General features: G+C 56.1%; 1 protein-coding gene across 2 annotated transcripts; it reads right to left on the bottom strand.

Moving 5' to 3' along the window:
- On the bottom strand, positions 1 to 25,760 carry Tnks1bp1 (tankyrase 1 binding protein 1). Of its 2 annotated transcripts, none has more exons than XM_042676632.1 (12): positions 25,675 to 25,760; positions 22,668 to 22,776; positions 20,537 to 21,164; positions 18,967 to 19,078; positions 12,836 to 14,152; positions 8,640 to 10,777; positions 2,755 to 3,130; positions 2,401 to 2,551; positions 2,154 to 2,281; positions 1,208 to 1,365; positions 851 to 923; positions 1 to 479 (listed from the first exon to the last, which is right to left on the bottom strand). In XM_042676632.1, the coding sequence occupies exons 2-11, from the start codon at positions 22,759 to 22,761 to the stop codon at positions 863 to 865; spliced, it is 5,163 nt and encodes a 1,720-aa protein (XP_042532566.1). In that variant the 5' UTR covers positions 22,762 to 22,776; positions 25,675 to 25,760; the 3' UTR covers positions 1 to 479; positions 851 to 862. The 2 variants fall into 2 exon arrangements, with proteins under 2 accessions (XP_042532566.1, XP_042532567.1); XM_042676633.1 differs by lacking the exon at positions 25,675 to 25,760 and adding an exon at positions 23,091 to 23,182.
- Positions 25,761 to 26,548: the final 788 nt, after the last annotated feature.

Here is a 26,548-nt window from a genome sequence, read left to right on the forward strand (position 1 = left end):
TCAATTCCAAAAAAGACTTTATTCATTGTTTCAAATGTCATTGGTCTCTGTGGGCCACCTAGTGTGTGGGGCGGGGTGGGGAGAGGAGATAGGGGGGAAGGGAAGGGGGAAAAGAGAGAAAATGTGAGGTGGGACTTGGGTAGGGCTCTGCCCATTACAAAAATCAAAGGCTTTTATAAAAAATGCTATAAATTGGTATCAAAAGAAAACCCAAAGGAGGCTGGAGGAGGAAACAGAGAAGGTGAAAACAGCAAAGGAAGGACCAAAACCTTCAACCACGAGTGATGGAATCCAGGCTGGGAGGGCAGATAGGGGGTGGGGGGAAGGTGATACAAAGTGCATAAATGTGCCTCCCAGCAGCTCCTCGGAGGTGGGGCTGAACGAGGCCGCAGCTGGGGGCCTTGGCGGGGCTCCTGCTGTCTCCCGGCTTGGGACCCCACAGGAACAGGCACTGCCTGAGACTGCCAGGTGGAGAGGACCTGCGACAGGGAGAGGACGAGAGGTCAGAGGGAGGGCACCAGACTTCGGCTTCCTCCGCCCATCCTGGCCCTGTCCATCCCAGCTCTGACAGCTGAGCCCCGTCGTGGGGAATGACCTGGGTCCCAGGGAGCCAGCTGGTGAGGAAGCCACCCCCATTCCCATCCCAGCCCTGTGCAAAGACTTAGAGGTGCCAAGGGGCCTATCAAGTCTCTAGACTTGGCTTCACCCCCACCTCTTTCCAGCCTTGCACAGAAAGTGCAATGGGGAGCTGAGGTCCTGAAGTGGGCCGAGGGCCTCTGAAGTTCTCTACTCATACCTGACCTCCCCCTGCCCACCCCAGCTAGAGCCAAGCCCAGGCCACGCCCCTCACCTCAATGACTTCTCAGACTTTCTTCTTCTTCAGCTTCAGGGCTTGCAGCCAGTTGGGTGATGAACCTTCTGACCTAGAAGGCAGAGTGCAAAGGTCCACAAAGGCAAACTTTAAGGAAAGTGAACAAACTGAGAAAACAAGATAGAGGCAGAAATCTACCCTTCAACCACAACCACCATGGGGCCCAGCTGTGTAGGACTGGAATCCTGACATCACATTCAGACAACTGACATTACTTCAATGTGACACACTCAATCTCCACACTGAGCCTCACATTTCTCCTGTAAAGGCAAGGCTTCCCTACTTCACTTCACCTCATACACCGAGGTCAGGGATGCCCAGAGCTTAGTTACTTACCCTGAGGTTTTCTCTGGCTTGGGAGGTAATGTGAGGGGCTTGCCCAGCCCTGGAACCTTGCAGGACTTGGAACGCTGGACCGAGGACTCCTTCTGGCTTGACTTATTCTCCGCTGGCTCCCCCTCCTCAGCCGAGCGGTTCCTGGAGCGTAGTTTGGCCTGATACGGAGGTAAGAAAGACAAACAGCAGGATTCAGAGAGGCCTTCTCTCAAGAGGACACCATCACCCGAACCAGACCTAGACCCCTCTGAGGTCCTCTCCGCAAGACTTAGAGCTGAGTCTCGTCCCACACACAGTAGGTCCTCAAAAAGATACTGCTGAATTAAACTTGGTAAACTGGGCTGGAAAGGGCCAAGGGTGACTTCCCACACGTATGCTTTTTGCCCATCTGTCCCCTCTGCCTGCAATGTCCCCTCCCCAACCCAAACCTCATAGCCAACTCTCATGGCTACCCCAAGACTCAGAGCAAATGCTTGTAAGAGGTCCTGGCCAGTCCACCCTCTACCCACAGTACCCTGCTGTCAGGAAGTGCTGTCAGGAAGTCAGAAGTGACTCCCTCTGCCTAGCCTGGCCCCTGTCTGCCTCCCAAGTGACACCTTCGCTTCTCCCTTCGCTGGAGCAAACTATAGGCAGGGCTCCTGTCCCCCAGTGTCTCCTGAGAATCTGGGACAAGAACAACCTTGTTGTTTCTACCACTCAGGGTCCAGGAGGCTAACGGGGCCTTCCAGGGCCCTCCTAGGAGAGCAGAAAGAAAGGAGGGATAGGCAAGAGGACTAGGGGAATGGGTGGATAGATGGATGCATGCATGCATGGATGGACGGAAGGATGGATGGGTGGAAGGAAGGAAGGAGGGATGGAAGGAAGGATGGATGAGTGGAAGGAAGGATGGATGGGTGGAAGGAAGGATGGATGGATCAAAGAGGCCAGATGACGGATTAGATGGTACCTTCAGGGCAGATGGGCTGAGGCCAGGAAACAGGTTGACTTTCAGGCCCAGGGACATCCTTGTCCGGCGGCTCTGAGGCTCCTCCACTACCTCCTCATCTGAAGATGGCACCCGGGAAGTCCGTGGCTCTGCAAAGGCCAGGAAGGAGGCACAGGTGACACCCCAGACATCATCCTCACCCACAAGCCAGATCACATGCCTCCAGACAGCAACACGCTCACACCACCAAATAATCCACCGAGCCTACCTGTAGAATCCTGGAAGAGGCGTGCATCCGAGTCTGCTGCCTCTGACAGGCCCAGGGTCCCCCCTGGCCGGATGGCCGGGGCACGATGCCCACGCTTGCGCCCCAGGTTGGCACGGCTCCGATACATGGCACTGTCGAGGACTTCGGTGTCCTGCGTGAAACACAGGCAACATCACTGTCATGACTGCCCCAGGGTCCTGTCCACCCCACGGGGGGGGGGGGGGGGGCCCTCAACAGAGCTTCCTGTTCCCACAGTACCCACAGCCTGTGCTCAAAGCTCCCAGAATGCGGCTCTGGCTTCAGACACCTGGACAGCAGCGCCCCTCCCGCTGCCCCGGGCTCACCCCCACTCACCTCGATGAAGGAGAAGTCCTGGCTGGGGCAGCTGGGTGGAGGGCCTTGGCGGGGCTGGCGAGGAGTCGGCGTTGGAGCCGGCCCCTGTTCTTCCTGCCTGGCCCTGGCGGAGCCCCAGGTGCCGTCCACCTCTTCTGTCCGGCTGGCTTCACCGTCAGGCTGGGGCCTCCAGGAAGGCAGTGGGTCCCTGGCGGGCAGAGGCTCCGGGGACGCCCCTTGGTCAGCACCTGCTAAGGGTCCTTCCTCCTCTAAGGGGACCCTGAGGCCTGAGGCTGCTGACTCCCTCCAGGCAGCAGCCTTAGAGCTGCTGGTGGCCAGCATCTCCTCCAACAGGCCCTGGGAGCCAGAGGGCGGGGAGCGGGCCAGATACCTGGGGCTGTAAAGGGGACAGACAGGAAAACAAGGTCACTGGTCTGGTGAGACACTGGGCTCAGTGGCTGAAGCACACAGCACACAGGGGCAGGGTGAGGACAGAGCACCGTGGTGGGTTCGAATCCCCAACTCAACACTTACTATAGCCTGAGTATCCGAAATGCTCAGAACCACAGGTTTGGTTTTTTTTCAAAATTTGGAAATAAATGCATGTATATTATATAACATATAATAATATATTACATATTACACATACTATATGTATGTTAGATACATAGAATATAGATATAGATGTGCAGGTATTCTGCCACTACAACTAACCACCTGGCTGATGGGATAGAAATATGTGTGAAACGGAAATGCATGTATGTCTCATTTACACCTTATACAGGTAGCCTACAAGAAACTTTTTGTTTGTTTTTGTGCCAGTCCTGGGGCTTGAACTCTGGGCCTGGGCGCTGTCCCTCAGCTCTTCAGCTCAAGGCTAGTGCTCTACCACTTGAGCCACAGTGCCACTTCCAGCTTTTTCTGTTTATGTGGCACTAAGGAACTGAACCCATGGCTTCTTGCATGCTAGGCAAGCAATCTACCACTAAGCCACAATCCCAGCCCCTGCAAATAACTTTTTATGGTATTTTTCAGTGTTCCTGCATTCAAACCATTGTGACCTGTCACAGAAGGCCCAGGTGGGGATTTTCCACTTGTGATGAATCTATGCTTTTTTTCTAAAAAAAAAAAATAGAAGGGTTTACTATTCTGGGCCTTTTGGGGATGCACAGCCTGTACGTGAGGCCTTGGATGAGCTCCTTTGTACATTCCCAGGGTTGTTCCACAGCCAGCATGGTGCTGAGGGGGGGGGGGGGGGGGGGGTAAAGGAAGGGCAATTTACAGCACTTAGCAAGGTCCCTGCCAGTTCCCATAAATCTCAGCTGTGCCGACCACTGCCCCTGCTGCCAGAACCCTCACCCTGCTTGGGATGCGCCGGGTACCGCCCATCTATCTGCCTGTCCAACCTTCTATCTATCATGTGCAGCCCCGCCGAGCATCTCATCTCTGCATTCCCCAGAGAACACTCCCAGCCTCCAACTGTTCCCTCACCTGGGAAGCTCCCCCACACCCCCAGCTAGCATGGCCCCCCAGCTCTACCTCCCAGCTCATCCTGGGGCTCCCTCCATCCTGGATTCCCTTCAGTCCTGTGATTCTCTGTCTCCACCCGCTCTGGGATAAAGTCAGGCCCTTTATGTCTTTGCCCCCAGCATCTGGCCTAGGGGCCAGATGAAGCAAATGTGTGCTAAGTCAATGAGAACCAGGGTCACCTTGGATCTCAACATGGCTTCCCCATCTTCTGCCTGGGGCTCCTCATAGCCCAGCACAAACACACCAGGGCAGGCAGCACTACGCATGCTCTCTACCTCATACGATATCCAGCTGCCACACCCTGAAACACACCCTGAAACACACACACACACACACACACACACACCCCTTGGGCAGGGCAGGTGTGTGCTGGTGGTGCCCACCACACCTACACACAGCACAAGCCACACCCTGACACACATGTGAGCACACCTCACTTGTACCATCCATCACAGAGGGCCAGGAAAGGCAGTGCCTGGAAGTCAGACTACGGAACTCCCTGTGGTATTAGAGGGGGAGAAGATGAGACAGGTGAGTCAATACTGAGCCAGAAGAAAGGGCAGGGAAGGGGGAGAATGTGCGTCAGTCTGTCCTTCCACAAGCTGCTGACAGGTGGAAATGAAAGCAGTGTGGAGAGGTGGGGAGAAAGGAGAGGCAGTGGCTTCAGCACAGAGGCAGCAGAACTGGGAGCAGCCCTGGACTGTGGCCAGAGCAAGCGCACCCTGAAGCCAGCTTAGAGTCAGGGAGGATGTCAAGAGAGAGGTGGAGAGCTGGGCCTATCCTGTCAGCAGGTGGGACAGAGCGCGAGGGCAGGCCCTACAGCTTGGTTGTTAGATGATGCACAACCAGCATGCGCTGAACGGAAAGATGACTCTTGAACGAGATCTGGCCTAAGCTACAAAGGAGTGGTCAGTGGAGGGAGCTGGGTGGATTCCAGGGGTAGCCATGGGAGGAGGAGAGCCCAAAAGAGCCCACCATCCTTCCCCCTACACACACACACCAGGAACTGCTTCCCTACCCTAGAGAGAGCCCAGAACACTAGTAACCTGAGACCTTCCCGGAAGAAAACACAGAGAAATTAGGAACTTGGGTGCAAAACCCTGCCACCTCCCCAGACCCAGGCTCTATTCTCTTCTGCACCAATGACTTGGGCCACAAGTTACATGTCTGCTTGACCTCCTCCTCAGTAAATTGGGGGTCAATGAAAGTATGGAAACTTTGCTAGGCTTAGTAGCAGAAATTTGTGCCTAGCATATAGTTAAGCACTTGATTAAGGATACAAATTACTAGGATAATTCTCATCATCCTCAGCATCTTCTACCATCTTTATCCATCCATCACCCAGCCTTGATAATAACCCTTCATAGCTTCCTGGAGATGTGGCATGAGGGGAGGGAAGGGCTGGAGCTGGAACCGTGTGTCTAAAGGGATAGCCACTGGCCTTGAGCCAAGGAGGGCTGAAGGAGGTCTGCAGGAAGGGACAGAAACCCACAATCACGCACTGTCAGCCTGGGTCCACTCTGCTCTGCTGTTTTCCTGTCAGTGAGATGAGGGGCTCCTTGGACCCCAGGAAGACTCTAAAGGAGCTTGGTGACTTCTGCATCGCTAAGTCTAAGGATGAACAGAAGGCCGGAGCGAGGAGAGGACTTGCTGTGACGCTCCCACCAAGACCAGGATGGAGGAGACCCACGGGAGGGGCCCAAGCTCCCCCCTCCCCACCCACCCCCATGCTAGTCCGGCCAATCATTATCACATGAAGATGATGACAAAAACGGCTCCAAGGGCATCCGAATTTGCAAAGCAGATACAAATACAGGGGACAGAATACTGCTCCCAGGGTCTAGCACTCAGCGGACAGGTTTCTGTCCATTGCTTTTGTGTGTTCTAACCTCTGTCCTCATAAAAGCACCATGGGAAAGAGCAAGTACACGACTCCCAATTTCCAGATGGGTAATTGTGTGTATGTGGCGGGAGGGGGTGGGGTGGGGGGGGGCTGAAAGGTAAAAGCACTTGTCTGAAGTCACAGAGGTAATGAGAGAGACTCAGGATCCAAAGCCAGATACTCTCACTAGTTACTCAAGGACTCCTGGATACAAAGAAAACCTTCCAATTCTCCTTGGAAGAGGAACTTGCCCTCTGTCCAATGCTCAGAACACCAGCTCTGGGAACATGAGTCAGATTCGGTTTGAGAAACCCTGAAGTGGAGTCCAACTTCCAGGGCTTATGGTAAGCTAGCAGACACCAGAAGTGCCATCCGGTCACAGAGCACGCAGCATTTTCCAGCTCTAAGCATGACCAGGTTTTTGCTGGGATACATAAAATCCACACAGACCCCCCTCTGAGGTAACTGTTTCCTCTCAGCTGCGGAGGAGGAGGAGGCGGCAGTGTTTTTCTACCGCATACAAGGAGGCTCACCTGCAGGGCATTAGCACTAATCGCTGAGTTCAGGAAACCCCAACCATCACAGCCGTCCCCACCCTGCCAGCCTGTAGCAGCCTCTTCCCTCCATCCTGAACCAAGGGAAGGACTGGCTGCTCTGCCTTCTCATGGGCCACCCACCTGTCCTAATCCCTAGGAGAAGGTGAAGGATTCCGGCCCCACTCCTTGACAGTCTTAAGTAAAATACAGTGGCCACACCTAAGAGCTGCTGACAGAAACAAGTCAGAATGATGTGTCGCTGAGGGAGAGAGTCACTCTGTCTCGGACCTGCCCACAGGAGAGGATCAAAATCCTCTGCTCTGATTCACAGGGCAGCTTAGAAGATCAGCGAGTCAGGTGTGCGGCTGAGCCCTGTGCCCTGGGGCACATGGACCTTTGAGTCCTAGGAAGAGAACTCCAGAGACACCATGCTGCTCCCTCCCTTCCACACACAGCCATCTTATAGCTGGAACCCTGGGCTTCCCAAGTCTAACTGTTAAAAACTCGGGCTGAGTGCAGTAAGTGGTCCAGGCCTACAGGAGTCTCCTGAGTTGCTGTGTACCTGTCTCTCACCTGTAGTCCATCATTCCCCGGGTCCCCCCCCCCCACAATCCTCTCAACCACCTGGATCCCCAGAAAACTGGCCCCACTCGCTCTCCCTCCTCCACCTCCATCTCCAATGCCACCCCCCACCCACCCAGGGCCTCTCTGGCCCCTCCTGGTCCCTCCTGCTCTCCTCCTACTCCCTCGGCCCCTTCCACTTACAACAGCCCCTGCCCCCACCCAACACCTCCTTTGCTTTCCCTCTCCTTCCTGGACCACCAGTGGGAAGCTCCCACTTTGATGCCAGAAAATTATTTCTACTCACTAGAGAGAATAAAAGCAACAATCGGTAGATAGAACTGTTATTGACGCAGATTCATCCCATGACTTTTTCACACCTTTTCCAAAAGGGGTGAAATCACCTCTGTGGGTTTTGGAACACTCAGCCATGACCCAGGCTGTTCCTTTGGAGGAGTCATTTCAGACACTTGGTGGGGGAGGGGTTCCTGGGGCCAGGAGCCAGGTCCTAACAGCTTCAATTTCCCTAATTGCCCCCCATCTTAGCTCTATCCTAACAACCTATGAGCACCATTCTACTCCTGGCTGTGGTGGCTCAGGCCAAGAAGCCAGCACAGGGTGGTCCTTCTGCTACTGCAAAGCATCTGCATTCTCTGGCGCCAGGAGCACCTGCAAATCCAAAGCTGGGTGGGAGGCCTGAGGGAACGAAACCATCGCTGCTGTGTTGCCAAGTTCAGATGGTTCTAGAAATCCATCTGAAAGGTGGTCGACGGCACTTCCCCCACATGGCCACAACTCAAGTAGCACCAAGAAAGCCTAACACAGGCGTTGGCCCAGAGTAAACCCCTCCAATAACTTTACATCCATCCTTCAAAAGAGGCACTCAACTTGCCTCTATCTGTTGCATATTCCAAGTTTTGTTTACACAGCCCTCGCAGTCTCCATTTTCCAAACACTCCAGGTCCATGGGAAAAACTGGTTCTTTCCTCCCGAGAGGAAATTCCCCTCGCTTTGAGGCAGTACTGGGGTTTGGACCCAAGGCCTGGCACTTTGCTAGACAGGTGCTCTACCACTTGAGTCATGCCCTCAGCCCTTTCGCTCTAGGTATTTTCTGAAGAGGGTCTTGCTTGGTTGCCTGGGCTGACTTAAGACCACGTTCCGGTATGTGGTTTGTATAGCTGGGATGTCCGGCACCTGCTACCAAGCCCAGCTTTTGTTGGGTGAGGCGAGGGTCTCATAAACTCTTTGCCCAGGCGGTCCTGGAACGGCGACTCCATCTCAGCCTCACAGTAGCTAGGGGTTAACGGGTACGGGCCACCTGGCTCAGACTCCACTTTTATTATTATTACTGAGGAAGCAGTGCGTCCACCCTCCCACCCCCAGACGGGCTCCCTTACCTTGCTCCGAAGCCCGGTGTTTCCCCCTTCTGCATTCCGGGGTCTTCAGGGCGGGTCTCCGAGGAAGGTGAGGAGCTGTCTTCACCGGGGCTCTCTGGTCCGCTGGTCTCGCCCACCCCTAGCTCCCTGGCCTCCAAAGGGTCTCTAGCCTCCAGGTGAGACAAGCTGCCACTGCTCCTGAAGCCACCGGGGTCCACCTCCCCCACTCCATGTTCCCTAGCTTCCCTCGGGACCCCAGAGAGCTCCGTGGTTTGGAGCCTCAAATCCTGGGCCCAGTCCATCTGCCCCACCCCACAGCCCCGAGGACCTCCAGACTCGAGGTCACAGGGCACCTCCAAATTCCTCAGACCCAGATCGTCACCCCAGTCCACCTGACCCACCCCAAGCTCCCTGGGCTCTCCGGGGCTGCAGCTGCCTCCTGGAGCCATGTTTCTCAACCCAAGATCAGGTGTCCAGTCTGCCTGCCCCACCCCACGCTCCCTTGACTTAAGGAATTCGCCAGCCTCCACACCTGACCAGTCAGGCTGTCCCACGCCACTCTCCCTGGCCTGGCTACGGTCCCCCACCTCCCCTGCTCCTGCCAAATCCCTGCTCCTCATCCCAACATCCGAAGTCCAGTCTTTCTCCCCAACTCCCACCCCCCTGGGCCCTTCAGACCCTCCAGTCTCCAAACGGCCCGCCACGTCTCCGTCTCTCAAGCTCAGGCTGTCTGACCAGCCCATCTGACCCACGGCGTTCTCTCGGGCCTCACTCGAGCCCCTGGTCTCCACGCAGCTGGACACTTCCAGGTTCCTGAGACCCAGCTGGTCGGTCCAGTCCACAGCCCTGGACATGGGCTCCTCGGGAGACACAAAGTGACCACCTCCCATCTTACCGGATGGACTCAGGCCGGCACCACTCATTCTGTCGGTGCCAATGATGCCGAACTGATAGCTCTTCTCAGTGGCCTCAAGGCACAGGTCCCCACTCCAGTCTTGCCGACTGGGGCTAAACGCTGCCTCGGGCTGGGGGGCAATGCCAAGGCTGAACTCCCTGTCCCAGCCTCGCTTCCCTACGGACCCTTCTTCCGGCCCAGCATCACCGGGGCTTTGAGTGCCTGCGTGCAGTCTCTCTGGCAGCCCTCCGACATCCTGGCTCGAGTCACTGTCCTGCCAGCCGCCCTGGTTTCTCTGTCCAAGGGCGCCATCTTGCACTTGGGAGGCGTTGGGGCTGAACAAGCCCCCCGATTCTGCCTCTTCTGGCCCCGTCTCCCCGCTGGCATCACCCGGACTGTCCTCCCCATTCTGCATCTTCTTCTCAAACTCCTCATCCTGCTGCTGGGCTTCCTCGGGGCTGAACCCAGAGCTCGGGCCTCTAGATGCAAAGCCTCTGTCCTGTGCGCTGAAGGCCGTGGTGCCACCGTGGCTGCTGTAATCCCTCATCCACGCGCTCTTCCCAAACTCCCGGTCCTGCTGGGCTGCAGCCAGGCCGCCGTAGGTGCCAAGTGAAGAGTCTCTCTTCTCAAACTCCCGGTCCTGCTTCTCGGCGTCCTGGCTACTGTAGCCACCATGATGGTCTTTCGCCCCCAATTCCTGGGCCTGCTCCTCCTGGGCATCCTGCTTGATGTAGGAGCCCAGTGAATCTCTCTTCCCAAATTCCCAGTCCTGGAGGCTTGTGTCTCCACCACTGAAGGCACCCAGTGAATCTCTCTTCTCAAATTCCTGGTCTTGGAGCTCAGCATCCTGGTTGGAGTACGTGCCCTGGGAATCCCTCTTTCCACGCTCCCATTCCTGTATGCTGGCCTCCTGGCTCTGAGTGCCCGGCGGGGCTGGCTTTCCGACCACCCTCTCATAGGCCGAGAGTCCCCCGAGGGCAGGCAGGTCACTGGGGTCTGGGCTGCTTCGGACATCTATCCCCTCCTGGCCAAGGCCACACCTGCTGGCCCACTCCTGACCGCTCCCCTCGCCCGCTCCTGACTGGTACTTGCTGGCCCAATCACTCTCCCCCAGGCCTGGGTCTCCTAGAGGCCTTGTGCCCCCAAGGCCATAGTCCTGAGGAACATCTTGAGACCAGCCAGAAGAGGTGCAGCTGCTGGGATGGGGGTCTGCTGCAATCCCAAATTCGCTCTGCAGATCTTTCTGGGCCCAGCCAAGGAGTCCCTGGGATTCAGGAGAAAAACAAAAACACAGGCAAAAAGAAAAAGAAGAAAGAATATTTAGTGTCCATTAGAGTGGGAATCAATCCAGAACAAGAGTCAGCACTGCCCGGTGCCTGAAAGCTCTACTTTGGCAACACAGAGCCTTGGGTTTGCTGTGTAACCTTCAGCAAAATCACGTAACCTCTCTGGGCCTCATCCTTCAACTGAGATAACTCCTCCTACTGTTAGGGGCTAATGTGAGAGAACTAAGATCACTTAAAAAAACAAACAAGAAACCCCGATTCAGCATAGCCTGGCACACAATGGGCACTCGATCTGTGGTCCTATGGTCATGTTTACAGCCCTTGGGCAACAGCCGGCTAGGTGCCAATAGAAATAGAAATCCTGCCGGAAGGAGCAGTCTGTATTTGAGACTGGGGGAAGGGAGGGGTGCACTTGTGGGGTCCCCTCCACAACTTCGCTGGCAAAGTTGGAGTGGGCACGAGTACCAGGGCTCTTCCTCCCCAAGGAAACCACACAGCCTCCCGTTCCTGGGGAAGACCTCCCCGCCCTGGCGCCCTGGCCTCGGCCAGCCCAGGGGTAGCCAGGAGGGGCCGCCTCTAGCACGGGGCTCCCTGTTACCCACACCCCACACCCTCCCTGACTCACCCCCGAGGGCTGGCGGGCCTGGGACGCAGGGCTTCGGAGCCTGCCAGCCTCGTCCCGCAGCGCAGCGTTGGCCAGTAGCCGCTCCAGGACAGACATGCTAGCCTCCCCATCCCCTGGCCGGGACATAGCCCCGGCCCCCCTCCCCTTCCCAACTGCCCTGGGGCGGCTGGGTGCGGTGGGGTGGGTACGGGACAGGGTTGGGCAGCTACCCAAGCACCCCTAGCCTGGACCTGTCTGACGACTCAGCTCCGGGCTCCCTGGCTGGACTCCCTCAGTTCCCGCTGGAGCAGCTGCAGCTCTGAGGGCCCCGCCCAGGAGCCAGTTGAGTCACCCACATCCCAGGGACAGACACACCCACGGCAGGAGTCACTTTGGTGTTAACCCCTTCCTGCTCCTGCTCCTCCTCTTCCTCCTCCAGGAGCTCCTCCAGCCCCACCCCCCCAGCCAGCCCAGGCCAGGATCAAAAACTAAATTTCACAAGTCACCTGGATGCCAGGCTTTAAATACAGAGAATGCCCGGTAGGAGAAAGGGCACTGGGCTAGAAAATGATGCCCAGGCCCCAGTCACCAACTCGCTGGGTGACTTTGCATAAGGCCCTGCTTCCTCAACAGAAGCACTTTACCAGTCAAAAAACAACAACAAAAACAAACAAACAAATAACCCCAGCTTATGTTGAAGATGAACTCTACAATTTGTGGGCGGGATGGGAAGGAAAAACTGGGAGAGAGCAAGGGAAGGGGTGACATTGTTCAAAAAGAAATGTACACGTTACCTGACTTACGTAACTGTAACCCCTCAGTACATCACCTTTCTAACAATATTTTAAAAAACACTTATTAAATACATGACAAGTCTCCCCTTTTTCCTTCACACGTCCTAACTCGTGTAATGCCCACCACCACTCTCTAAGGGCAAACCCTTCACTGCCAACCTGTTTCACAGATGCAGAAATGAGGCAGAGCGTGGAGAAGTAACTTGTTTGGGGCTATCCCTGAGCAAAGAAGCAGAGATTCGAGATGCTATTGGGAGATGAAACCAGGCCCTAAAGAGCTATGCTAGTTTGTCTTGTCCTGCTAATAACAGACAACTTCCTTAGTGTATGCCACCATGCATTGCATCAAACCCTTTCTACATTTTAATGTACCAGCAGTCAAAGTAATGTTATTATTATGGTATTATCATAAAAGGACACTAAAGCTTAGAATTAAGGTACACAACCAGGATCACTTAGCTAGGGAACGCTGGTGGCAGGATTTGAACTCATGCCACAGTGAAACCCTAGGCACCATCCTGTAATATCTCTGCCAGACTGTGGGGCTACGAGGTGCCGATCCACAACTGCCTTGCTCACTGTAAGAATCAAGATCAATTCAAGTCCAGTGGCCTCCTCCCGTGTGTCCCCATGCTCACCTCTGAGCAGGTACTTGGGGAATGTGTCTCCTTCAGCTCGGACCCGGCTCCCCGCCTGGCGCTGCCTGCACTGGGCGGTGGTGAAGCCAGGAGATCATCCAGCCAGCGAGAGCTGCTGTCAGGGCCCACGGGTTCCGGGGAAGTCCGACAGGAGACTTGGGCCTCTGTCCTGGGTTGGGTGGTTTCAGCCTGGGCTGGGGTCACCGCCGCCTCCTCAGCAGGCAATGCCTGCCCAGAGTCACAGGCATCGGCAAAGAGGATGCAGGGCTGGTCGGAGGATGCTGGCAGCTGCTGCCCCAGGACTGGCTCCAGGATGGGTAGGGCTGCCTCCCTGCTAGTCACAGCCAGGGGCGCCTCCTGTCCAGCCAGCAGCTCCTGGTCCCCACACCTCTCCTCTGCTTGCAGTAGGGATGTTCTGGGTGGGGAGTCAATTGTAGATGGGGCCTGACTCCCTCCATTGTCTTTCTGGGCTAGGGAGATACCGGGGCCTTCCTCTCGCACCCAGGAACTAGGCCTTCCTGGGCTCCCTGGAGCTGACGGGGCCCCCGATCCCTGTTGGGACCCCCCCTGCTCCCTGCCGGACACAGTCCAGCCGCCAGCTTCCGCTGCCTCCGCCGCCTCGCTGGCTTCCGTGATGGGGGAGTCCAGCCGCCACACACCAAGGCCCGAGGGCTGCGTAGGGAAGCTCCACTCAAAGGACTGAGACAAACTCCAGTTCGACTCTGTTCCACTCCCAAAGGGGCGATCCAGGGCCGACTGGCTCCCCTGGGCTTGGGGCAGGGCAGCCAGAGAGCCCCCCAGCTTCTCTGGGTCCCGGCTGGGTGGACGGAGCACACCTTCCGAGAAGCGGCGCTGAGCCAGGCTGCTGGGGCGAGGGTCCACGGCACCCTGCGCTGCTGCCTCCTCGCCAGGTGGAAACGTCCGAGCAAGGTCCAGCAGTTCACCCCCCTCCAGCAGCGGCCGGGGTGAGATCTCTGGGGGCCTCTCTGGGCTCTGGTGCCCAGAGACCTTCTCCTGGGGAGGACTGTTAGGTCCGGGGGTCTCTGGGGCTGCCTCAACAGAGACCCCCGGGCTGGGGGGATGGCAGGGGCCCTCACTGGGCAGGGCCGGAGTCGCAGGGAGACAGGAAGATGGCTCTGAAGCTGAAGGGCTCTGGGCATCTGGAAGCTGCGGGTGGCAGGGAGTGCTCTCTTCGGGTGAGTGACGCCGGGGAGCCTCGGGGGCTGGGCCGCTCACCGCAGTGGGAAGGCCCCGGCAGGCAGCAGCACCACGGTCTGACGGGGGGCTTGCACTTGAGGAGAGCCTGGACTCAGAAACCTGCAAGTGGAAGGTCAAGAGCTGTCACACACCTCTCCGGTGGGGCCCCACAGACACTTCCGGTCAATTCTCCCACACGCTTTTGTTCTAACAGTCCCCTAGAGGCGGAAGAGGGACGGAGAATGCAGGGGGGCTGGGAGCAGGCCCGAAGTGATCCTGGAGAGCTTTCCAGGGTCCCAGAGCCAGTACCCACCTTGGTCTTCTCCCAAGGTGCCTCACCTCATTCAACTATGATGACTCACACCATTCCAGAGGTTCCTACTCCAACCACCCACCTAAGGCAAGCTCACCTGAGCATTTCCTAAGAGGCCAAAGATTGCGGACAAAGAACACTTGCTTTACAAAGAGAACAGAACCATCAGGCATCTGACCAGCGGGGCATGTGGGAGAAGAAGGGGAAGGGGTGGGCCTTAGAGCACAAGCTAAGCCCAAGAGTAGCTATGAGGGATGGGGGAGGGCACCCCCAACTTGTTCTGTGTACCCACAGATTCTGGTGTTACCCAAGGAAGCAGAAAGGCTGTGGGACTCAGGCTGAGGGCCCAGAAAAATACTTGGCTTGGAGTGGTCCCAGAACTGCCTCCTTTGGAATAAATGCCTCCCTTCCCTAGGGTCTCCCTGAGCCTCGGTACCTCCATCTGTGTCCGGAGGCTGACAGCAACTATGTCCACCTCACACAGTTGGGTAAGGACTAAATAAGAGGCATACACATGGCCTGCGGGCATATGAAAAACGTGGCCACCGGGTGCTGGTGGCTCACGCCTGCAATCCTAGCTACTCAGGAGGCTGAGATCTGAGGATCATGGTCTGAAGCCAGCCTGGGCAGGAAATTCCGTGAGACTCTTTTCTCTAATAAACCACCACAAAACCGAAAGTGGCACTGTGGCTCAAGTGGCAGAGTGTTAGCCTTGAGCTGAGGAACAGTCCCCAGGCCCAGAGTTCAAGCCCCACAATCATCAAAATGAGAAAAAGAAAGAAAGAAAGAGAGAAAGAGAGAAAGAGAGAGAGAGAGAGAAAGAAAGAAAGAAAGAAAGAAAGAAAGAAAGAAAGAAAGAAAGAAAGAAAGAAAGAAAGAAAGAAAGAAAGAAAAAGCAAGCAAGCAAGCAAGCGAGCAGGGCTGGGAAAGTGGCTCAGTGGTAGAGTAGAGCGCTTGCCTTGCATGCCTGAGGCCCTGGGTTCGATTCCTCAGCACCACATAAGCAAAAAGAAAAAAGCCGGAAGTAGCGCTGTGGCTCAAGGGGTAGAGCGCTAGCCTTGAGCTGAAGAGCTGAGGGACAGCGCCCAGGCCCAGAGTTCAGGCCCACGAACGGACCCAAAAAAAAAAAAGAAAGCAAGCAAGCAAGCAGACAGGAAGGCAAGCAAGCAAAGCAAAGCAAAGTATGGCTGCTGTGGGATAAAGGGGGCCAGGTTAAGGGGGAAACATCAGGAACGCAAGCAAGAAGGGCAGCACCAGGCCCCTGGCTCGCTCTCCACATTGCCTGTCCCTAGACAAATGAGATACCTGGCTCCACTGTGACCTCTGCCACTTCCTCCAACATGGAACATGCTCTGTTCCCTCCTCACCTAGGTCTAGGAAGAGGAAGGGGCCTTGATGCTTCTCAAGACCCTTCCCACATTTCCTCATCCTCTCTGCTCTTTGCAATATTCCTGTATCAAAGTCATGTCCTGACTGTCTCAAATTCATGCCTGTAATCATAGCTACTCAGGAGGCTGAGATCTGAGGATCACAGTTCAAAGTTGGCCTGGGCAGAAACATCTGTGAGACTCTTATCTCTAATTAATCACACACACACACACACACACACACACACACACACACACACACACACACACACACACACACACACACACACACACACACACAGCTGGAAGTGGAGCTGTGGCTCAAAGTGATAGAGCACTAGCCTTAAGCAAAAGAAACTCAGGAACAGTGCCCAGGCCCTGAGTTCAAGCCCCAGGACCAGCACACACGCACACGCACACACAAAAGTGATGCCGGTAAACTACATGGCACATAGTCCCTCCTCATCAGCCTCCGACCAGCCCCTCAGTCCTTGAGAATTAACACCACTGCTATTACAGTCATTTCTAGGGTATGGCTGACCTTCTAGCCTCCTGACTCCCTGTGCCTGAGCTCCTCAGCCCCAGTGCTTCCATGGCCAAGGTCACAGCCTGGCCCCTACCACCATCATCTTCACTTCAAGTGTTTCCACTGGCCCGTCCCCGCTTCCCATCTGTCCTGCATTCTTCAACTCCTGTGGGAAGCACAGTGACTTCCTTCCTGCATTTCCCAGGGCCCTCACTCTCTCGCCTCTCTTCTTAACCGGTACACTTGCTTTGTACTCAACGCTCAAATCTCTCATCACATCCTGCAAGCTAAGTCCAGCTGGAGCCCAGCACCCGGGCAGCTCGAGTGGTGATACAGTCAGGGTGGCTGGGGTCATCTTCACCACTGACTCCAAGCTGGTCCCCCACACTGCCCAGTAACCCCACGACACTCCCCCTTCTACGCACCCCCAGGCAACACATGCAGTAGTTCCATTCGCACGTCTCTCCCCAAATCTGCAGCGCCTCCCCATCTTCTCTCAGCTGATAGCCTTGTTTCCTGTTTGCTTAGAACAGAGGCCACCAACACAGACCGTCCAAGTCCTCCCTGCCCCACCTTGTGGGGGAGCCCAAGCCCTCAGCACCCCCTTCCACAGCCGGCACTGTCCTTGCTCCTGGCTATAACCAGCCCTTCCTCTCCTGCATCACTGATTTTTCTCTTCCCACTGGAACATTTCCACTGGCACACCAACTGCTCGAATTTCTTCTGCCTTACAAAATTCCTCTTGACCCTCCATCTCTCTCAGGCTACCATCTGTGTTCTTGAAAGTGTTGCCTGCATTCACTACCCACAGTCTTCCTGAACCCTCTCCAAACATGCCTCCTCCTTCACCTTGCCAATTCATTGTTCTTGTTAAGGTCACCAGGAACTGCCCTAGAGTGAAATCCAACTCTTGGTGCTCACTTGATAGGAACTGTCAGTGGCATTTGGAGCCTGCTTGGACCCTCCTGCAGTCCTGGGAGCTCCCATGGTCCAGCAGCACTAAGGGCTGACTTTGCTTGGCTGGGCTCTGCTTGGACCTCCCGGCTCCTTTGGCTGCACCTCAGGCCTCATCTCTCCTGAACTGCCACCCCTTAGTCTCAGCTACCATCTCTCCACTTACAAGCCCCAAGACTTCTTCTCTAACTAGCTCCAATATCCAAACCTCTGCCTCCCATGTGTTCCTGCCAAGGTGTCTTAAAAAAATCTCACTCAACAAACCCCAAAGCAAACTCCTCATATCTCTCCCAGTCTTGCTTTGCCCTTAGAAGTCCTCATCTTAGTAAATGGGAAACTTGAGACTTGCCCTTTACCTGGCTATATGGTCCTGAAGCCCTAGCCTTCTTCCTTTCTCTCTCCTCCCAGCAATCCATCTGGATGTCCTGTCTACTTCACCTTCACATCTGGACCAAACCAACCACTTCTCACCAGCTCCGCCCCTGGCCACCTCCAGGGCCTAAACCTCCATCATCGCTCACCTGGATTATTCTATCAGCCACCTACCTGGTCCTTGCTGCTGCTGCTCTAAAACCCCCCCTATCCATTCTTTTTTTTTTTTTTTTTTTTTTTTGGGGGGGGGGTCCAGTCGTGGGGCCTGAACTCTGGGCCTGGGCGCTGTCCCTCAGCTCTTCAGCTCAAGGCTAGTGCTCTACCACTTGAGCCACAGCGCCACTTCCAGCCTTTTTCTTTTTGCTTATGTGGTGCTGAGGAATCGAACCCGGGGCCTCTTGCACGCAAGGCAAGTGCTCTACCACTGAGCCACCTTCCCAGCCCCCTACTACCCATTCTTAACCAAGCAAACCAAGTGATTTCGTCATAACTAAGCAATAGCCATGCCTCTTCTCCAAACGCTTCCAAGGCATCTCGCCCTCCCTCAAGGTCACAGTCCTTATAGCAGCCTGAGAGGTTTTAGGCCATGGAGTGCTGTCACCTCCTACTCCTCACCATCACCCAGCTCCTCTCCCAACCCCGACACCCAGCTTCCTTGCCTCCGCATATGCCCAGGCCATTCTCTGCCAAGAATGCACTTCCCCGGACACACACACAGCTCAAGGGCTTCCCAATGCCTTTCCAGTTCCTTCAGCCCTTGTCTTTCACACTCACTGCCTATCTGTCAGCTTAGAGGACTCTCTCATCACTGAATGGCTCAGACAGCTTCTGGCAAGCCAGGGCTCTATGAGAGTTAAAGGGCCCATTCTCACAGTTTACTTGAGAAAGCAGTGTGGAGGGTGGAAAGAGGGGATCAACAGGAAATCCAGAAGGAAAAGGCTCTTTCCTTTCTGAATCCTGAAATAGCGGCCCAGCCAGGAAGGGTTCTGAAGCCAGAGGCTTTGGTTTCTGATTCAGGCCAAGCAAGATACTTAACCTAGTGAGTCTGGTGGTCTCAAATCTCATGTTGGGATGAACAAGTTTTCACAAGGATTAAGTTGGTTGGTTAACATTCCTAGGGAGTGCCGAGCACACACAGTGGGGCCTCAGTCAGTGGCAGTGTGGTAAATACAATATTACTGCTAGTAAGGAGAAGCCCCAGGGCTGGAAATACACTTGGCCATCTTGATGATCCACTGCATGGCCTGGAGTGAAGAAATCTGAGGTCTTAGAACCAGCCCTTGAGCAAGTCTGCAGGCTTTGCCCTCTCCCTTTTTAACTACCAGGGGAGTGAAAACAGTGACCTATATGACCTCAAGCTCTTAAATATGGAGGTGCAACTTATAAGAGGAAGGCAACTCACGGTGCTAGGTGTCTCAGAGCTGGCCGGCTTAGCCAAGTCCCCGTTGGTAGCAGGCTCAGAGCTGGCCGGCTTAGCCAAGTCCCCGTTGATAGCTGGGCTGGAAGAGGGACTCCTGTGAGGGCAAAAAAAGGAGACAGAGAGGCACAGGATGCTGAAGCCTGCTGCACAATCAAAAAGGGGAACAGTGTTTCCCTAAGCAAGTGCAACAGCACCCAAAGAATAAACACCCCAGGAATTTACTCCCGGGCCCTGCTGGGAGCCACTGGGGAACAGGAAATTGTGTCATTTCCACAGAGCAAGGGTCCAGGAGAGAGTTGCCTACTCCCTGCCTGCACACACAGCGTTAAATTCCTCAAGCTCTTTCAGGAGAAACATCTTGTGCGCCTCAGACTTCTTGTGAGCTCAGACTCCCAAGAAGAAAGCATCTCCTTCCCCTGACCCATAAAGGGTTAAAGTTCTCCTCCAGCTAGAGCGCACAGCTGGTCCAGGCTGCCCTGCCAATATTGCTTGAAGGATTGCAGGGGGAAGGGAGGGGGGAAGAGTGATTCTTTTCCAAAGCTAAAGTTGTTCCTCTTAAGCATTGCTTGGATGGAGGAACTTGGCCTGGGCAGCAGTGAGATCCCTGTCGTTCTGGTCTGGGAAAGGCAAAGGTGAATTCCAGAATCAAACCTCTAGGTGTATTCAGGTGAGAAAAGGGCAAGGCTGGAAGGCAGGGCAGGGCAGGGCAGGGCGAGGCAGACAGGGCTGGGCCAGGCCTTCAGCTTCCCACGCAGCCCATACCACAACACCCCTGTCTTATACTGGGGGGGGGGGGGGGGGCAGCCTCTGGGCCTGCTGTGGCCTCTGCTTCCAGCTGGCTCTCCTTGCCTGGAGGATGGCTTGTGTAAGCCAAAGCTCCCCACAAACCCATCAGGCTTCTCTCCATGCCCTGTATCCACTACCCTCAACGAGGCACCTCTTCGCCAGCCTTCCCTTGCATTGGTGCCAACTCGGGACGTTCACTGTGGGCAAACGTACTTGATTCCCGACTAGCCGAAATCTGTGCAGAAACTATCAGAAGTACTCCTATCTTCCCCTCAGACCCCTCTCCCCGTGGGCAGAATCTGTGCCCTGCAGATCCTGACTCCCACACCCACATACAGCACGCTGCTCTGCCCACAGGAAGAGTTTGTGGTTAAGAACTCAGGCTTGGGTATCAAATGGGCTTGGATTCGGACTCAGTCTTGGCCTCTTATGTGAGGTGTCATTTATAAGCCTCAGTTTTCTCATCTGTAAAAATGGGCCTGACAGCTGCTTCCCCAAAGAGGACGGGTTAGGGATTCCAGGCAGCAGTCGAAAGCCCCGCTCTGTGAACATCTCTTCCGGCTCTAGGATAAATGCCTATCAACTCTGTGACAAGAAGTGCGATTTAAAAAAAGACCCTATAGTGCTTGAGCACAGGTGTAAGGTGCTGGATCTGCCTATTTTCACAGCCTACACTGATCCTAAAGGGGAGGGTCACAGCCCTAGGAGAAGCCAATCACGTGCGACCCAGCCCCTGACCTTTAGGCTACCGCCTTCCAGCCCTCACCTCTCCTTGCCCGGCTTGCTGTGCTCTTTCTGGCCCTCTGTTGCAGACTTTGCCGGCCCCTCCTGCGACCATCCTCTGCTGAGGGTCTTGTCATCCTCCTCTCTGGGACCACTGGCCCCCCCATAGGTCCTGGGGCCGTAGCGTGAGCTGCCATCGTGGTTGAAGGTGAGGCGGGAACCCCACAGGCGGTCAGGGCTGGCGGGGACCTCCTTGTGAGGCTGCTGCTCCATCTTGGCCAGGATCTCTTCCACAGTGGCAGCTGCAAACCGCTCTGAGGCTGGACGGAAGGGGGCAGGGGCCTTCCGCACACCCCCGGGGGCAGCACATCGAGCGGGTGGTGTTAAGGGGGGCGGCTCCTCTTTCCCGCCCTCTTCTTTGCTGGCCTCTTGGGCGACTTCTCCTCCGGCAGCCGTAGGCCTTGGTGCGAAGGGAAGGGGGCGTTTGCTGCCGCCGTAGGGCTGGGGTCCCGCCAGCATGTTCATTTTCCGAGCAGATGGCAGCTCAGCCAGGGGACCCCGTGGGGGCCGAGGCCCGACAGGCACCAGCAGGCTGGGCTTGGCAGGCAGGGCTGGCTTGGTGGGCAGGGCTCGAGGCTTGGGCTTGACTGGGGGTTTGGCCCGAGGGTCACCTACCAAAAGAAAGGGTTGGTAGAGGAAGAAGGAGGAAGTAGAGCTTCTGGTGGCTGCTACTCCACCAAATCTTCCACCCGCCGAGTTCAGGCACTTGTAGGGGCAAGTTACATGCCACCTCTTCTGTGAAGCCTTCCCAGTTTTCTATACTCATCCCAGAAACACCTTCTCCCACCTCCCAATTCCAGAAATGTTTTAGGCCATCCCCTTTTAAGCTAAAGCTATTTATAAGCCCTGGTGGCACCTTATTCTCCTGCATCCTGATTTCACACCTAGCACCAAGTCCTACCAAATGAATGATTGAGCAAATGCGCCAAAAATAAATAAATAAAAAGCCTGCCTGCTTGGGCCCCAACAACAGCTCGGGTCCCCAACTTAGGCTTTTCCCTTTAAATGACATTCTACTACATCTCCACAGTGAATTCTCCCTCCCTCCCTCCCTCCTCTACCTTTCTCTCTCTCTCTTTGTTGACAGTACTGGGGCTTGAGCTCAGGACCTCATGTGGTCACTTGGCTTTTTCTGTTCAAAGCTGGTACTCTACCATTTAAGCCACACCTCCACCCTCCACTTCAGGCTTTTTGCTGGCTTCAACCCTCAATCCTCAAGATCTCAAACCTCCTGAGTAGCTAGGATTATAGGCATGAGCCATCAGCATCAAGCTATAGTTCATTCTTATCCTAGCTGAGTTTCTCCACCCTTCTTCCCTGCTGCCCTTTCTCCTTCCACACTCTAAGACCGCCCCCCATCACAGTGTACAATCAAGAATGCACATTTAGGACACACTTAGAGCTGTGTGCCCATGGCTCATACCTGTAATCCTAGTTACTCAGGAGGCTGAGATCTGAGGATCACAGTTCAAGCCAGCCTGGGCAGGAAAGCCCATGAGACTCTTATCTCCAATTAACTACCAGAAAACCAGAAGTGGCACTGTGGCTCAAGTGGTAGAGCACTCACCTTGAGCTGAAGAGCTCAGGGTCAGTGCCCAGGCCCAGAGTTCAAACCCCAGGACTGACCAAACAAAAAAAAAAAAAAAAGAATCACACTTACTATTCACTTAAGCCAAACAGAAGTAAATATACAGGAGAAAAAAAAAAGACTAGAAATCTACCTTCTATATAAGGCATTCCAATGACAAAAAAAAAAAACAGATCTGGACTCGCTCACATCCATGACCTTCTACAAGAGACTCATGTACCACCACTCAGCTAAGCTGAGTCTGGACCTGAGTTCAAACCCCTGAGCATCCGCTCCATTTCTTCCTTCCTAGCCTCAATCTCCTTTTCTGCAAAGCATGTGGCTTGACCCACGCCATGTCAACGTCCCGTCAACGTCCTGCCTGCTCTCACTCCTGCGGGAGAGCTGAGGGGCACCAGGCACCAAGAGCCTTTCAAACTAGACTACCACCCCCCACCCCAGACAGAATGGGGGCACAGCTTCTGCTCTTCTAACCTCCCCACAGCCAGGCACTACCCCCCATTCCACACCCATTACCCATGATTACCTGGCTCAGAGCCAGCAGGCGCCAGCTCCTCCTCCATCTCTCGGGCTGGTGGGGAAGCCATGACCGTGCTCTCCCTGAGAGTAGACACTTTCATCACATGCGGCAGACCCTGATTGAGAATGGGGGGGGGGGGGGGGGACAGATGGGTGTGAGCTCACATGAACAGGGACCCAGGAAAGAGGGAGTGAGGCAAGGAGTTGGGCGTTGATGGCAGGCTTAGCGAAGGAATCTCCTATTTCCCACAGGCAGTGTGGGACAGGAAGAGGAAAACTTTGGGAGGGGGCCCGGAGGTCCCCACAGCCCGGCTCTCAACTCTGCCCATCTCCCATTCCTGCCTCCTACTCTCCAAGTCCTAGAGCTGGAGGGAGCCACCTTCCCCCTTTCTCACTCCTATGACAGGCTCTCCAAGACCCCCCCACTTACGGTTCCCAAGGCATTCCCCCTTGGGTCAGGCAGCCCAGCTGGAGTATCTACTCGAGGCACAGCAAGAAGGCCGAAAACTCTAAAGTCTGTGAATCACCTCATGGGAGACGGGAAAAACCCGCTCCTCCCCAACCTGGGGCTCCGCCTCCCCTTCCTGATCACCCTCCCTTTCAGTCTCCCTCTCTCCCTCCCTCCCTCCACAGCTGGGAGTGGCCCCCCCCCCCCACTGCCCGCCCCATTCTCCTTCCACATCCCGGCCCCACCTCCCTTTCCCTTGGAGCAGTCTCATCCAAACACGGAAAAATAAGGAATAAAAAGTAAACATCTGGAATACATTTTTTTTTCTTTAATTTCCCAATCGCTTTGGCTTCAGCTTGGAATTTGATGAGGTAAAGCCAGGGCCTAGTCCTGTTGCCATAGCAATGGCCTCCCACTGGATTTCCAGAGCCTCACGGAGGGGAAGGAGGAGTCCGCCCAGGCTGGGCTGGGAGGACGGGACAGGGCCTGAGAACATCCGGGGGGTGGGGTAACTTGGAGGAAAAGTCCCTGGGGTTCCCCTTCCAGAGACACAGAGAGGTAAACGTAGTGGAATATGTGGGCATCACTCACCACCCTGGGAAAGACTCGAGGAGGTTTTTTTTGGGGGGGGGGCAGAAGAAGAAAATAAACCAGGTGGTAGCCGCTTGGTGGAGAGGTCTAATAGGTTCCCAGCCTCTCAGCCTGTGACAAGAGCCTCTGGATTCCATATGTTAGGGTGCAAAGACTAACTAGCTGTGTGACTCCCACTGTTCTAGCCATGTGACTTCTCTAAGCCTCAGTTTCCCTAGCTGAAAAAAAAAATGGACTCCGTGGGACTCAATCCGGAGACTGAGGATGAAATCATACCTGCAGAGTGCTGAGCACAATGCCAAGCAGGTAAGCGGCCAGCACAAGGAGCACATTATTTCCGAGATCCGGTTTGGGGTTGCCACCCCCCCTCCCCCACCCCCGGCTCCAGCATTCCTCGGCCATACCTTCAGCGCCACCACCCAGGCTCTCTCCTGTCACCTGTTCCTCGGGGCACACCACCACCTCTTCAGTTCCCATCCTGGCTACCACAACACCCTTTTACCCACAACCCCTCCCCACCCCACCCCCATCTCCTTGGTGGGGAACAGAACCCTGCTCTGGCCAAAAGAAAGCAAGGGTGAAGATTCATGACCCTAAGATAACTTCAAACTTCTCCAAACCTGCACCAGGCCAACCTCAAGCCACCTACTCCATCTGCATGAAGATCACCAAATCCAATCTTTACCCATCCTCCAGTGTCCTATCTGTGACCCTGTCCTGGCTTGTTTCATAGCTAGAAGAGGGAATGAAGGCACTGTCAACCCGTTGATCCACCAACAGCCACTGCCCACTGTGCGTGGGTGACGATCGCGCAGAGCCAGGCCAAGTGTGTACGTGGGGGAGGAGCACATGACAGAAAAATAAAATTAAAAAACACACAGGGCTGTTTCCTTGTCCTTGAACATATGACAAGGGACACAGAATGGATGGTTTGAAAGAAAGATTAACTTGCCCAGAATTGAAAATCTCTCTCACATGGGGAGTGGGGTGAGGGGGGGTCTAAGGGTCACCAGTGCAGGATGAGAGGCACAAGCTGTGAAAACGGGTTCTCCCCCCACCCCACCCCCGACTGGAAGGGGGAGTAGGGAAGGTGGTTACAGAGTCTGAACAAGCCATTTAGAAGCACCAAGTGACCAAAGCCATGGCCTAAAAGCTGCAGCATCTGAGCACTTCTCAAACCCCTCAAGGGGGGGGGTAGTCCAAATGAGCCAAGAGACCCCAGGAGCAAAGACCACCCAAAGAGGTAGGGAAGAGCTAAGCAGTCGCAGCCTGAGGCAGGCAGACAGGTGCCGGGAGAAGCCTGGGTGCGGGCAGCAGGGTCACCCCTAGGATCTGGGGGCCAGAGGAATAGCAGGCGAACTGCTGGAAGAGGGAGGGCCAGCCGGGCGACAGAACAGCCCGGGGCAGGGGCTGTCTGGAGGGGCCCCGTGGGGAGCTCAGGACACGGGGGGGGGGGGGGGGGGGGGAAGGGCGGAGGAGGGGGCGACGGCGGCAGCAGCAGAAGGCAGTGCGCGGGACGCCAGGCAGCGGGAGAGCAGACGTTGGAGTGGCAACGCGGCCCCGATGGGGGCGGCCTGGGGTGGCTGGGGGCCGGCCGAGCGCGCTGGGGAGCGGGAGCCCCCCGGCGTGCCCCGGGATGGGATGGGGGAGGCCGGGGTCCCGCCCCCGGCCCCGCCTCAGCCCTCGCCCCCTCCCCCGCTGCTTGGGGCTCTGCCGGCCGTGCGCCCTGCACCTCCCCACGCGCACGCACGCGCTCCCCAGGCTCCCCGCGTCCCCCTGCCCCCCCACCCCGGCAAAGTTTCCCGGTGACCCCCGCCCGCCCCTCCCCACCCGCCCACCCCCCTCTCAACCTGAGATCCCAGCTCCAAAGCGCCCCGCTCCCGCCAGCGCTCCTACCCAGCCCCCCCATCCCGGACCCCGCCTCCCCCCTCCCCTGCCTCCCGTCCCCGCCCGCCGCACCGCACCGCGCACTCACGCGCTCCCCCGGGGATCCAGCTCCGCTCGGCTTGGCGCCTCGACGTTAGTGCCCGCCGCCGCCGCTGCCGCCGCCGCCGCCGCCGCTGCCGCCGTCACCGCGGGACCAAGCCCGAGCCGGCCCCGCGGGGCCACGCCCCCAGACACGCCCATCACGCCGCCTCATGAATATTCATAAGGACGGAGCCCCGGAGCGGGAAGCAGGGGCAGCGGTCGCCCCAGCCCACCACCCGCGAGCCGGCGTTGCCCGCGCTCAATTATTCATGACCTTTGCAAATGAGGGGCCCGCCCCGGGCCCAGACTCCGGCGAAACTGACGCAATTTACCAGTGCCACCGAGATGACTAGCCTAGAGAGGAGGCCGCTTTGGACCGCCCTTCCCATGCCCAGCCGCCGGCACTGATTGCGGTACCATAGAGCGCGGGCAAGAAGGTAGCCATTGGCGGACCGCAGAGGGAGGCTTCCTGTACCTGCCGGGCCGTCCCGGGCCGTCCCGAGCGCGACAGCGCGGCCCCCACGTGGACAGATCCTGATTCAGAACCCCGGTACACACACACACACACACACACACACACACACACACACAGACACACACACACACACACGAAACCACCAATCCCCGGTACACACACACAGGCCCGGTACACACACACACACACACACACACACACACACACACACACACACACACACACACACACAGAGGAAACCACCAATCCCATTACCCCCCCACCCCCAGCTCAGGTTTCCACACTGCTGGCTGCAGGGGAAGATAAGTCAATTCTGATTCTATTAACTAAAGCCTTGGAAGACCCTTAACTGGAAGGTAATTGAGGCTGGAGCCAAGAACTGCCTTGATCTGCCTTGACTAATGGA

Source organism: Dipodomys spectabilis, unplaced genomic scaffold (assembly GCF_019054845.1).
Source record: "Dipodomys spectabilis isolate Male_0828 unplaced genomic scaffold, ASM1905484v1 ptg000030l, whole genome shotgun sequence".
NCBI lineage: Eukaryota > Metazoa > Chordata > Mammalia > Rodentia > Heteromyidae > Dipodomys > Dipodomys spectabilis.